Source organism: Rhinoraja longicauda, chromosome 6 (genome assembly GCF_053455715.1).
Source record: "Rhinoraja longicauda isolate Sanriku21f chromosome 6, sRhiLon1.1, whole genome shotgun sequence".
NCBI classification, from domain to species: domain Eukaryota; kingdom Metazoa; phylum Chordata; class Chondrichthyes; order Rajiformes; family Arhynchobatidae; genus Rhinoraja; species Rhinoraja longicauda.
Genome location: NC_135958.1, coordinates 25944918 through 25959937, shown reverse-complemented (window position 1 = coordinate 25959937; position 15020 = coordinate 25944918). Strand labels below are relative to the sequence as shown.

The 15020-nt window shown below is 44.0% G+C and overlaps 1 protein-coding gene across 2 annotated transcripts in view; it reads right to left on the bottom strand.

The window, feature by feature from the left end:
* Nucleotides 1-13277, bottom strand: part of LOC144594836 (uncharacterized) — a 70102-nt gene extending 56825 nt beyond the window's left edge. For both annotated transcript variants that reach the window (XM_078401740.1, XM_078401741.1), the window contains exon 1: nt 12485-13277. In XM_078401740.1, the coding sequence (XP_078257866.1) occupies nt 12485-12916 (432 nt within the window). In that variant the 5' untranslated portion in view covers nt 12917-13277. The remainder of the gene's footprint in view (nt 1-12484) is intronic.
* Between the last annotated feature and the right edge of the window lie 1743 nt (nt 13278-15020).

Genomic DNA, 15020 nt, shown 5'->3' with positions numbered 1-15020 from the left:
CCAACAAATCTGCTTGACTGCGGACCTTTGAAGGATGTCCTGAAATTAAGCTGTTTTGGACCCAAACAACATTGATAAATTATCATCTGACAATAGTATACTATGTAAATAGTTGCAAAAAATTAAGATATTCACAGGAGAAAAAAAGTTGGCATATTACAGTAACACTCCAATAATTCAGCATGCTGGGGAATTTGGGCATCTTCTCTTGACTTTTGGATGTTATTAATTTCCCACGGGTTTAATTCACTTACCTTAAATACCAAAACTATTGACATAAATGTTCCACGTGCTCCAGCAAGTTGCAAATGCAGTAAACGTCACTTTGCAAGCTAACTGCCAAACCATTGAATCTCCAATTTGGGGGGTGTGGCGGGAAGAGATGGTGCAATTATTTGCTGCATGTACACTGCATACATGGTTTATTAAAGCAACACTTCAGATTCATTACTCAGACTCTTACAAGCTCACATTCTAGTATAGCAGAAAGCAAGTTATAGAAGAAACACAATCCAATGGTTTCTTGCAAAAGGGAAATTAAACCAAATTCATTACATATTCAAATTGGGTACAATTTACAAAAATATCAACAATCTCAGCAAGATCTTTGCTAGCTTCAGTGGCATCAGTTTGGAAAATGCTAGCACTATGAAGAGTACTTCCCTGTCCTTTAAATTCGACTCTTCAGCTCTGAATTATGTACTCTGTTCTCTGGAGCCAAACTTGCACAACTATCAGTTCAGACTTTAAAGTCTTGGTTGACCACTGTACAGGTCACCTCATGTCTGCAAGCAGAGTTAGGCTGTCACTTTAATTTTCCACCTTACTCCCACTTCACCTTTGGTCTGCTGCAGCAAGGAGTCCAACACAAATCCAATCAATAATGTCTCATTTTCCAAAAAGGCACATCATACCTTTCCAAATTCAGCATCAGGGTCGACATTTTCTGACAAGCAGCCTTGTATCTCCTTTCCACTGCTCTTCCTTTTTCTCTCCTCTCCTGAGAATTCCAACCCTATTTTGCTTCCTATTTATACTCTCCTTCAACCAGAGATACTTGGGTCACACAAGAAATGTAAGAAAATAACTGTAGATGCTGGTACAAATCGAAGGTATTTATTCACAAAATGCTGGAGTAACTCAGCAGGTCAGGCAGCATATCATATCATATATCATATATATACAGCCGGAAACAGGCCTTTTCGGCCCACCAAATCCGTGCCGCCCAGCGATCCCCGTACATTAACACTATCCTACACCCACTAGGGACAATTTTTACATTTACCCAGCCAATTAACCTACATACCTGTACGTCTTTGGAGTGTGGGAGGAAACCGAAGATCTCGGAGAAAACCCACGCAGGTCACGGGGAGAACGTACAAACTCCTTACAGTGCAGCACCCGTAGTCAGGATCGAACCTGAGTCTCCGGCGCTGCATTCGCTGTAAAGCAGCAACTCTACCGCTGCGCTACCGTGCCGCTACCGTGCATCTCAGGAGAGAAGGAATGGGCGACGTTTCAGGTCGAGACCCTTCTTCAGACACAAGAAAATGTTTTCCCTGCTACAAACCTTCCCTTTTCTCATTTTAATTAGTTTAGACATAGCACATTGAAACAGGCCCATCAGACCAGGCCAATCGTCAATGCCACATTCACACTACTTGGCTGTGTAGGAAGGAACTGCAGATGCTGGTTTACACTGAAGATAAACCCAAAATGCTGGAGTAACTCAACGGGTCAGATAGCAACTCATGAGAAAAGGAATAGTTGACATGTCAGGTCGAGACCCTTTTTCAAACTGAGGGTCAGTCTGAAGTAGTGTCTCAACCAGAAATGTCACCTGTCACACTACTTCTATGTTGTCCCACTTTCTCATTCACTCCCCACACACTCGGGGCAATTTACAGAGGTCAATGTCAATTTACAGAGGTACAACCTTGCATGTCTTTGGGATGTGGGAGGAAACATAGAAAATAGGTGCAGGAGTAAGCCATTCGGCCCTTTGAGCCTGCACTGCCATTCAATATGATCATGGCTGATCATCCAGCTCAGCAACCTGTACCTGCCTTCTCTCCATACCCCCTGATCCCTTTAGCCACAAGGGCCACATCTAACTCCCTCTTAAATATAGCCAATGAACTGGCCTCAACTACCTTCTGTGGCAGAGAATTCCACAGATTCACCACTCTCTGTATGAAAAAAAACTTTCTCATCTCGGTCCTAAAAGACTTCCCCCTTATCCTTAAACTGTGACCCCTTGTTCTGGACTTCCCCAACATCGGGAACAAACTTCCTGCATCTAGCCTGTCCAACCCCTTAAGAATTTTGTAAGTTTCTATAAGATCCCCTCTCAATCTTCTAAATTCCAGTGAGTACAAGCTGAGTCTATCCAGTCTTTCTTCATATGAAAGTCCTGCCATCCCAGGAATCAATCTGGTGAACCTTCTCTGTACTCCCTCTATGGCAAGAATGTCTTTCCTCAGATTAGGAGACCAAAACTGGAGCATCCCATGTGGTAACATGGAAAAAATGCAAACGACACGAGCAGCACCAAAGTCAGGTCAAACATGGGTCTCTAGTGCTGTAAGGCAGCAGCTCCACCAGCTGCGCCACTGTGCCGCAGGCAATTCTGATGAGACACATCCAAAGTCTGCACAGAATCTACTTGACCTGCTGGGTAATTCTAGCATTTCCTTATTTCATTTAAGCAGTCAGCAGGCAATTGGAAAGTACGGAAAAAATTACAAGCGGGTCGTCAGAAAGAGGCAAAGGGGAGGGGAAGGATTTCCAGATATAATTCTGTTCCTGGAAGTGATTGCTCATAAAAAGGACAAAACGTATCCTGACCCGCCAATAAAATGCAGCACATTGAAGGAGAGATGCGTCAAGGCATTGTATTAAAAATAGACCAGGAATTCTTAGTGGAAGTGGGTCAAATGCAAAGAATTTGTTTTGCAGAAGGAAATTCATATGCATAAAAATCATGAGAGGAATACATCGGGTAGACGCTCAGAGTCTCTTACGCGGAGAAGGAGAAAATCAAAAACCAGAGGACATAGGTTTAAGGTGAGGTTTTAAGTTTTAAACGGTAAAGTTTTAATAGAGGAACCTGGAGGGGTAACATTTTCACACAGAATGGTGGATATATGGAACGAGCTGCCAGAGGAGGTAGTTGAGGCAGATGCTATCACAACGTTTAGAAAACATCTAGACAGGTGCATGGATAGGACAAGTTTGGAGGGGTATGGGCCAAACGCAGGCAGGTGGGATTAGTGTAGATTGGCTGGTGTGGGCAAGTTGGGCCGAAGGCCTGTTTCCACACTGTACGAGTCTGTAAAGAAAAATACCTGCTGCACAATGAAGAATTACCCAGGAGAAGGTCATTGAGGTTTGAAGCCTAATTTTACAAGTAGCATGTTTAAAGGTTGGTTCTCAAATGCTAAACGTAGGGTTGATATTCTGGTTTCCATCCCAGCAGCTGCGTTAATGTTGGAGGCTGCGGAATGATACACCATCAACACCAGATCTTCTGACTCTCAGTCTTATTTGGGCACTTCAATATCTGAACCGCCTCCCCATTGAACCCTGTCACTTAGCAGCAGAGGATTTTTTTTTTTTTTTTTAATTACAGTGTAAAAAATAGTCTCTGAAGGAAAATAAATGGTTAATGCTGGAACCTGTTAGTATTCACAGGTGAAGCTTTACCCCGTGCATTTCTAAGCTTTGAACCACCTAGGCCATCAGTGTGCTCTATTAAGTTTTATCTCCCTGTCCTGTCTGCGGTTCAAAATTTCGTACAGAACGTTGGAAATACAAGTAATAGTAGAAGGAATTCCAGGGGATTCCGTGGGCGGCACGGTGGCACAGCGGTGGAGTTGCTGCCTTACAGCGAATGCAGCGTCGGAGAATCAGGTTCGATCCTGACTACAGGCGCCGTCTGTACGGAGTTTGTACGTTCTCCCCGTGACCTGCGTGGCTTATCTCCGAGATCTTCGGTTTCCTCCCTCACTCCAAAGACGTACAGGTATGTAGGTTAATTGGCTGGACAAATGTAAAAATTGTCCCTAGTGGGTGTAGGATAGTGTTAGTGTGCGGAGATCGGTGGGCAGCACGGACCCGGTGGGCCGAAGGTCCTGTTTCTGCGCTGTATCTCTAAATCTAGAAAATCTAAAATCTAAATCTAGAACAATCAGTAGTAAAATCTTGGTAAATTGGAAGTACCACTGTCATTCTTAAATCAGAGCACTTACATGCATCAGAATAATGACGATGGAGACAGATGCAAAGAATAATAATGACAGGAAAGGTTTAATTATATTAGAACAAGAGCATTTGAGACAAACCTCTGAAGAATTAACTAGCTGCCCAGAATGAGATTCATTAATTTCAATTGTTCCTTCTCCTTCCCCAGAGTAAGACGTCAAATGGCAATGCAAGAATATAGTCAAAAAGAGCACCTACATCATTAGATACAGACACCAACTTCTATAATTAGGTTTCATGCATTAAAATGAAAATGCAGCCGTTTCTTGAAGCTCGAATGGAGATGGACCCCATTCCCATACTGATCTCTCTCTCCTGAGCCTCCTCTACTGTCAGAGTGAAACCACGTGCATTTTGGAGGAACAGCATCTCATATTTTGCTTGGGCAGAATATTGATTTCTCTAACTTCAAGTAACCCATGCATTCTATGTCTCCATCCCTCACCCACCTCAGTCCACTTGCTAATTTCACCGTTTGCATCCCTTTGTTGTCACCTCGCCCCGGCCAACAATGGACCATTGTGGGCTCCACCTTTTCAGAGTTATCAATGCAGGTGCTGCTTTGTTCTGTACCTTCTCATACATCCAATTTCCCTCACTCTGACTCTCAGCCTGGGGAAGGGTCTTGACCCGAAATGTCACCTGTTCCTTTTCACCAGAGATGCTGCCTGAGTTACTCCAGCATTTTGTGTCTATCTCTGGAGATGGACAATGTGTTATCACTGCGATTGATAGACAGCAGTGTACAGTCATCATCCAGCAGAGCCCAAACTCTCCTCTATGCCACATAATCTACACTTCACGCTACCTCGGCAAGGCCAGCAGCATAATCAAGGACCAGTCTCACCCCGGACACTCCCTCTTCTCCCCTCTCCCCTCTCCCATCAGGCAAGAGATAAAGTTTGAAAATGCGTACCTCTGGATTCAGGGACCGCTTCTTCCCAGCTGTATCGGTCAACTGAACTGTCTTCACACCAGCTAGAGAGTAGTCCTGAGCTCCCATCTATCTCATTGGAGACCGTCAAACTATCTTTAATCGGTCCTTATTCGACTTTATCTTGCACTAAACATTATACCCTTTATCCTGTATCGGTACACTGCGGACAACTTGATTATAATGTGTATCTGTACACTGTGGACAGCTTGATTGTGATCATGTATAGTCTTTTCACTGACTGGATAGCATGCAACAAAATGCTTTTCATTGTATGTCAGTACATGTGACAATAAACTAGACTAATAGTGATATTCGTTCTTCACTAACATGTTTTTTCACTCCACAGCAAATTCAGATCTCATTCATTCCCCATCTCCAACCTATCGGAGTTCATGAGCACAGTATAACTGGGAGAACAGTAATGTAAGCAATGACATCCAAGAGGTAATTCAGTGACAAACGCAAGTCTCAATGTAATGGTTTAGCAACATATGGTCGTGCTGATGAAAGAAATATTAACTGGAAAAAAACACAAAATATTTAAAATTTTAGTTACAAAGGAGTTTGGTCATTCTAATGTCTGCAGTCAATGAAGCATTAAAGTATAAATGGTTGTTTGTTGCACTGTTGAAAATATGGCAGCCAATTTGCACATAGCCTTTTCTTAGTGATACCTAATAAAATAGCTGGCGAGGTTTGTCATTTCCGTTCTGGAGAAACTCGCCAGCTCTAAAAATTATTTCCAGGGAGAATACATCAATCGTAAAATGGGAGATGTGGCCTCACTTAAACAAAGTGTCCAAAAGTCAGCACTGCCAATGGTGTAACATTCTCTCAATCATTCAATGGTCCTTTTTATTATCAAATGTATCAAGATACATTGATTTTGTTTTTACATATAGATCAGTAATATTATTGCTATACACATGTACAATCCCGGATCAAGTTCCGTATGCATAGAAACAGCCCAGAGTCTATATGCAAGAGTTGCCAGGTTTTGGCACCATTTCCAAAGTCCCAGCTGCAGTTGGCCATAAAGGCCCATTGCAGCCATTTCCTCCATCCAGATCGCCAGCAAACCCTCATCCCCCTCTCTCTCGCCTGGCCAACTTCAGCCTGAGGGGGCATCTCCTGCTTTGAGGTCGCGGAAGGCAAGACCCCCACCGGTTCTCTTTACCGGCCCTTTGTCCAGCACCCACCGCTGTCGTCTACCCCCTCCACCTTCCAGTTCCCGATCTTCGAAGGTGAACACAAGATGAGCCTCATCCCACTCTAGGTGGGTTCCCCGGTTCCATGGCGTGTGAGCCAGGCCTGATGCCCGGGTATGCCAGGCTCTCAGTGCTGCTGTGAGAGTGACAAGGTCTCAGAGGTGGAACACAAACCCACAACTGACTGAGAAGTGGTACTCTTAATAAGCCAAGTCTTGGATTCCCTAGATATGTATTTGAATGGGCCTCAACTCCAAAGCTTCATATTAAGTGTCACAAATAATGAAACACCAGCCACGAGAAATTACATTAAAACCATTCAGAATGTCATAAGAATTTACCCTCAGGTTGTTTTGTAGTAGAGAGAGTGGCGTTGGAAAGTAAAGGTGAACAACCCAAGTCCAATTTAAAGAAAAGAGTAAAATGAAAGGGTTAAACACCCCTCAGTCTGTAGTTTAATTTTAGTTTAGAGATACAGTGCGGGAACAAGCCCTTCGGCCCACCGAGTCCGCGGCGACCAATGATCCCCGTACACTAGTGCTATCCTACACAGTGGGTGCCATTTACAATTCTTACCGTAGCTAAATCTGGAGAGCACATCTTTGGGGTGTGAGATGATACCAGAACTCCCCCCCAAAAAACTCGCAGTCACAGGGTGAACGTACAAACTCCATGCAGACTATACCCGTTGTCAGGATCAAACCCAGGTCTCTGGTGGTGAGAGGCAGCAACTCTACTGCGACACCACTGTACCGCCCTCCCTCAGTCAAATACAGTGCCCTCAATAATGTTTGAGACAAAGATCTATCATTTATTTATTTGCCTCTGTACTCCACAATTTGAGATTTGTAATACAAAAAAAAAATCACATGTGGTTAAAGTGCACATTGTCAGATTTTAATAAAATACATTTTTATACATTTTGGTTTCACCATGTAGAAATTACAGCAGTGTTTATACATAGTCCCCCCATATCAGGGCACCATAATGTTTGGGACACAGCTATGTCATGTAAATGAAAGTAGTCATGTTTAGTATTTTGGTGCATATCTTTTGCATGCAATGACTGCTTGAAGTTTGTGATTCATGGACATCACCAGTTGCTGGGTGTCTTCTCTAATGATGCTCTGCCAGGCCTGAATTACAGCCATCTTTAGCTTATGCTTGTTTTGGGGGCTAGTACCCTTCAGTTTCCTCTTCATCATATAAAAGGCATGCTCAATTCAGTTCAGATCGGGTGATTGACTTGGCCACTCAAGAAATTACCTTTTTTTTAGCTGTGAAAAACTGTTGCTTTAGCAGTATGTTTGGGATCATTGTCTTGCTGTAGAATGAACCGCCGGCCAATGAGTTTTGAGGCATTTGTTTAAACTTGAGCAGTTTGGATGTGTTTATACACTTCAGAATTCATTATGCTACTACCAACAGCAGTTGTATCATCAATGAAGATAAGTGAGTCAGTACCTTCAGCAGCCATATATGCCCAGGCCATAACACTCCCACCACCGTGTTTCACAGATGAAGTGCTATGCTTTGAATCTTGGGCAGTTCCTTCTCTCCTCTATACTTTGCTCTTGCCATCATTCTGATATGTTAATCTTCATTTCATTTGTCCACAAGACCTTTTTTCCAGAACTGTAGTTGCTCTTTTAAGTACTTCTTGGCAAACTGTAACCTGACCATCCTATTTTTGGATTGCAGTGGTTTGCATTTTGCAGTGTAGCCTTTGTATTTCTGTTCATGAAGTCTTCTGCGGACAGTGGTCATTGACAAATCCACACCTGACTCCTGAAGAGTATTTCAGATCTGTCAGAAGTCAGGTGTTTGGGGATTTTTCTTTATTATAGAGAGAATTCTTCTGTCATCAGCTGTGGAGGTCTTCCTTGACCTGCCAGTCACTTTGTGATTAGTAAGCTCACCAGTGCTCTCTCTCTCTTCTTAATGATGTTCCAAACAGTTGATTTTGGTAAGCCAAAGGTCTGGCTGATGTCTCTAACACTTTTATTCGTGTTTCTCAGTCTCAGAATGGTTCCTTTGACTTTCATTGGCACAACTTTTGTCCTCATGTTGATAAACAGCAATAAAAGTTTCCAAAATTGATGGAAAGACTGGAGGAAAGACTAGGTGCTGAGAGCTCTCTTACACCTGCATTAAGAAGGCAATTAAACACCTCTGAACAATTACAAACGCCTGTGAAGCCATGTGTCTCAAACATTATGGCACTCTGAAATGGGGGGACTATGTAGAAACACAGCTGCAATTTCTACATGGTGAAACCAAAATGTATAAAAATGGCCTTTACTAAAATCTGACAATGTGCACTTTAACCAGATGTGATTTTTTATCTATTACAAATCTCAAATTGTGGAGTACAGAGGCAAATAAATAAATGATGGGTCTTTGTCCCAGACATTATGGAGAGCACTGTATTAACGAGCAGTCACTATACCAAACAATCTACAGATAAGGCTGCAAATAGACTGCAGATAATCCATTTCACCCACATTTGCTTGCAGCACAATCTTCCAGTGTTGCAGTATATTAGATAAACTGGTATTTAGGTCAGGAGTTAATAAATAAAGCAAGAGTAATTTGCATCAACAACTTATAAAGGAACAGATAGTGAGCTCAATCTTTTTAATTGTTAAAATCTATCTTTTAAAATAACTGCTTGTTCTCCAGACTACGCTTGAGAATGCCAAGCATTGACCACTGAAGGACTTGGTTAGATCATCAGCAGAAAATAAGTGAACGAATGAAGCAACACGTCTTAAAACTGTGTAATATTCGAGTGACCATATGGTCATGGGACAATAACTCACCAAGTGAAGAGAATATTAGTTGGTAGAAAATAGTGTTTTAAATCTAATGATACTTCAAAAAAATTCCAGCTACTTTGTAATTATATTTGATGCCAATGTTGCTACACAAAATCCATTGTTACACCACAAAATAACTTCAGAAATAATTGGGTACTGGATACAAGACAGTCAAGACTTCTAGAGGAGTCTAATTATTTCCACACACATGAAAACGGAACCTTACAACAAAAAGGGTCTTGTGGTAAATATTAACCATTTCATACCTACATATTACAACAGAACTAAAGTTTGAATGGTCACTATATCCGAGTGAACTGCACAGGCCTGAAATGTATCACCGATCAAAGGTCAGCTCAAGGGTCAGACTCGAGGGCCCTAGCTACAGGGAGGTTGAGCAGGCTAGGATATTATTCCTTGGAGGTTAAGGAGTAATCTTATCGATGTGTTCGAAAACATGAGAGAAATAGATCGGGTAAATGCACAGTCTTCTGCCCAGAGTAGAGCAATCAAGAACCAACCACGGACATAGGTTTAAGATGAAGGGAGAAAGATTCAATAGGGATAACTTTAAAACAACACAAAAGATGGTGGGTACATGGAACGAGCCGTCGGAAAAGATAGTTGAGGCAGGCACTATCGCAACGTTTAAGAAACATTTACACAGGTATATGGATAGGAAGGGTTTGGAGGGATATGGGTCACATGCAGGCAGGTGGGATTAGTGCAAATGGGGCATGTTGGTCAGCGTGGGCAAGTTGGGCCAAAGGGCCTATTTCCACACTGTATGACCATGAGATCCTGACAGTTTGTGCCAGTTAAAGATTGTATTTTAAAGGCATCAATTGTTGCTCAGTCAGAGGTTCACAGATGTTCAGCAGAATCAAAAGTCTGTGTGCGTTTAAAATCATACACACCAGGGAGATAACTGCAGCCATCAAGGCTAACAAACCAGGGCGCTATTCAAAACATGACTCAGAGATCACTCAGAGGGTGGTGGGTATACTGAATGAGCTGCCAGAGGAGATATAGGAGGCAGGTACAATAACATTTGAAAGACTCTTGAACAGGAACATGGATAAGAAAGGTTCAGAGAGACATTCTCCCATCACGGAAGAGGTATAGAAATGTGAAAACCCACACCTCCAGATTCTGGGAATTTCTTCCCAGCTGTTATTAGGCAACTGAACCATCCTAAAACCATCTCGAGAGCGGTCCTGATCTCCAATCTACCTCATTGGAGACGCTCGGATTATCTTTAAATCGAGCTTTACCTTGCACTATTTATTCACAAAATGCTGGAGTAACTCAGCAGGTCAGGCAGCATCTCAGGAGAGAAGGAATGGGTGACGTTTCGGGTCGAGACCCTTCTTCTTTACCTTGCACTAAACGGGTTTTTTCCTGTATCTGTTCACCGTGGACAGCTTGATTGCAATCATTTATCGTCGTTCCGCTGACTGGATAGCACGCCAAAAATAAACTTTTCACAGTGCCTCTGTGAAACCATGTGACAATAATAAACTAAACTCAACCAAATGGGACTAGATTGGGTTATCTTGGTCAGCATGGATGAGTTTTTGTGCTGTCTGACTCTATGACCCACTGTCATTTAGTAAGACAGTAAATGCCCATTACTCCTCCAGGTGGTTGCTCAGATACAATAGCATTAACCCGAGAAGTTATCCCTCACTTATTCCACGTTTTCCCAGGGTAGGGAAGCTAGGGGCATAGTTTAAGGTGAGAGGCCAAAGGGCAATTTGGTTTATTTCAGACTTTGGAGATACTGATATAGAGATAGAGATACAGCAAGGAAACAGGCCCTTCGGCCCACCAAGTCCATGCCAACCAGCGATCCCAGTACACTAGCACTTTCCTACAGACTAGGGAGAATTTACAATTTTACCGAAGCTTAACTTACAAACCTGTGCGACTTGGGAGCGTGGGAGGAAACCAGAGCACCCGGCCAAAACCCACACGGTCACTCCGTACAGTTTAGTACCTGTGGTCAAGATTGAACCCGGGTCTCTGGTGCTGTAAGGCAGCAACTATACCGCTCCACCACCAAGCCGCACTAGTTTAGGTTTTGTTTAATTGTCGTATATACCGAGGTACGGTGATAAACCTTTCTTGCCGTGTGCTATCCATAGTGAAAAGACAATTGTGGAAGGAGCTGCCAGACGAAATGATGGACGTTGGTATAATTACATCCTTTTCAAAAACACTTGGACAGGTACATGGATGGTAAAAATTTAGTGGGATAATGTGCCAAACACAGGCAAGTAGGACTAGCTGGGTTAGCATGGATAAGTTGGGCAGAGGGGTCCATTTCCATGCTACGGAATTTTGCTATGCCCAAATAGACTACTATTTTCTCTGCAATACAACTCCAGCATTAAAACAAAGCTTTAAATGCAAGGGGTCCACTACAATGAGCATACGAGGGAAATTGATACCTTACTTTTGCAAACTAATGCATCTGAAGTCAGCCAAAACGTATTATCAAAGAACTGCAGCTGCTGGTTTATGCCAAAGATTGACACAAAGTGCCGGAGTAACTCAGCGGGCCAAGAAGCAGCGTCTCTGGAGAAGGGTCCCCAACCGAAACGTCACCCATCCTTTCCCCCCAGAGATTGGGGCAGCATAGTCTAGGGGCGCAGTGGTGATCGCTGGTCGACACTGACTCGGTGGGCCAAGGGGTCTGTGTCTCTAAACTAAGTTAGGAAATGGATATCTGACTTGTGCAAACTAATGTATCTGAAGTCTAGTCAGGGCATGGTCCTCATGGGTGTAAATGGGATAAGTGTAGATGGGTGAAGGGTTAGCATAGGCGTGGTGGGCCGAACGACATGCGTCTGTGCTGTCCAGTCCAAGTCTACCCCAAGATTGTCATGTGGCCCAATTTACCTTAGAGCCGACGAAATGTGTAGGAAGGAACTCCTAATGTGAAAGAAGAAGGGTCTCCCTTACCCCTAACTAATCTGAAGAAGGGTCTCCCTTACCCCTAACTAATCTGAAGAAGGGTCTCCCTTACCCCTAACTAATCTGAAGAAGGGTCTCCCTTACCCCTAACTAATCTGGTCTCCCTTATCCCTAACTAATCTGAAGAAGGGTCTCCCTTACCCCTAACTAATCTGGTTTCCCTTATCCCTAACTAATCTGAAGAAGGGTCTCGACCCGAAATGTCACTCATTCATTACTTCTCTCCAGAGACGCTGCCTGTCCCTCTGAGTTACTCCAGCGTCTAGTGTCGACCTTACCTTGGTGCCGAGGTGGATGTGAATGTCCATCTCCTGCTTCCTTTTCTCCAGCAGGCTGAGCAGGTACTCCTGGAAGACCCCGACCTTGGTGAAGAAGTGCTCGTTGTGCCAGCAGCCCTCCACGTTGTCGAAGTCCACGCCGAGCCCGAGGAGGAAGCGCACGCTGCGGGAGTCCAGGGCGATCTGCTGCGGTCTGGCGAGCAGAGCCGTGCGGCAACGCTCCTCCAACAACACCAAGCGTTGCACCTTGCCCGAGCGGGCAGCTATCAGAGCCGCCGTCAAGCCCACCGGACCCGAACCCACCACCAGCACCCTGGCCCGGGCTCGCCACTGCCGGTAACCGTCCACGCTCACCTTCAGCAGCACATAGATTAGCACAGCCACCAAGGTACTCAAGGCAGTGTCGTACGCCAGCGTCTCGTACTTTTCCATCGCTGCATTGAAACCAGGTCAGAAATAATGCAGCAGGAAAGGTGCAGAAAAAACCCTCTCAGTTGCTGCCTCTGCCATTAGTTGCCCTCGGCACCCTGCAAGCAAGATTGTTCCTCAACCAGAAGGGTTAATCTCATATGTGAAGGAATAGACACCAGATGCAATCTCATATTCTGTTTTATATACTCTCTGCACTTAAATCAAAATCCTCATCCTCTCCGCCTAGTGCACTCTTATCTATTGCATTCTCCAACCCCCTTAAAATACTCTCTCCGCTTGAACTCTCTCCCTCTCTCCCGTGAGCACTCTATCTATTGCATTCTCCAACCCCCTTTATATACTCTCTCCACTTGAATCCTAACCCTCTCTCTCCCTCCCTCCCTCCCCGTCTCTCCCGTGAGCACTCTCCCAATCCCCCACCAACCCAGCACTTCACATAACTCGCTCTATCTCCACATCAACTCCGCACAAGCCAAGGTGCACACGGCGACTGACGCATGTTCTGAACAAACTTTCAATGGGGGGAGAGGGGGGGAAAAAAACTTCCCGTGCATTCAGGAGAGAAAAAATCTCAAGCCTCGGAACAAAACACACACAGACACTTACAATTTAAAGCAATCAATTGGTAGTATTGAACAACCCTACAAATCTACGCCTTTCCACGTCAAGGGATCCAAAGATCTCGGGAAACTGTATCAAAACCAGCCAGGAATGTCAATAACAACATTGTTTCTCTCACTCGCTCTGTTTCTCCCTGTTGTTTAGGTTTAAATCTTTAGGTTTGTCGCAAGACGATGTTGCCATACATATTAGAGTCATTAACATTGCGTGTGTGTTTTTCAAACCTCATTCTTACTGAATTACTTTCATGCTCTCCAATTAATGTGGACTCATCCCTTAAAAGGTTGAGCTGATTGGGTCCTAACTGAGACCCGGCTAACCCCCACGCCAAAGTCTTCATTCGCGCCACGTCTCTTCCCCCAGAAATATATTTTTGACACATTCTCAGTCCAGCTCGACCAGTTCGCCCGGAAAAGCGACGTGGATTCCGACGGGTTTGTTTATAAAGACAACGAGAGTTAAACAAAAAATATATGTCTACCGGCCGGTTTCATCCGAAATGCGTCAGGTTTTACAAGCCCCAGAGTCAAACTTCCTGCACTCACAACCTCTTGCGGCAATCCGCTCTCCTGTGATGTTGTTGGTGTATACTTAATAACGCCAGGAGCTGAGCCTGATAGTGTGTGTGTGTGGAAGAGATATAGCTACGGTAATATCAAAGACTAGAGGGCATACCTTTAAACTGGGAGGGGCAAAGTTTAAAGGAGATGAGTGGGGCAGGTTTCTTTACGCAGAGATTGGTGGGTGCCTGCTGGAGGTGGTGGAAGCGGATACTGGAATGGAGTTTAAGGGTTTTTTAGATAAGCAGGGAATGGAGGGATGTGGGTCACATGCAGGCAGAGGAGATCAATTCAACTTGTCATTATGTACAGCACAAACATTGTGGGCTGAAAGGCCTGTTGTACTATTCTGCCAAACAGTGTCAGTGTAGTTGATGTCTATGTTACAGTCCGCAGGGTAACAGATATTCTCCCTCACTGAATTATCAACCCATTCCAGTAAAATTTGATCAGGAGTAGATTTGGTCATGTGGAATGTGTGTGGGGAGGGTAAAAAACAAAAGATGATTTTTCTTTGAACTGCAAGAGATAATGTAGTTTTGCATTGCAGATAATCGCAATAGGGCCATTTTCCAAGAATGCAACTGTAGAAATATTGATCATGTGCAAACAATGAGATTATTTTGGTGTCATGTTCAGCACCGACATTGCAGGCTGAAGGGCTTGTTCCTGTGCTGTACTGTTCTATGTTCTAAATTGGAATGGTGGATTTGCATTGAATACTCATTAGATTTTGACAGAGGGAATGGGAAAGGAGAGAAAACCAGAGCTAGAGATGGGATATCAAATGATCAGGGCGTAGCACTGAACAGGCCCTTCGGCCCACTGTGTCTGTGCCGACCATGATGTAAATTGAAACTGTGCAGAGGTGGACTTGCTGCCTTACAGTGCCAGAGACCCGGGTTCAATCCTGACTACAGCTG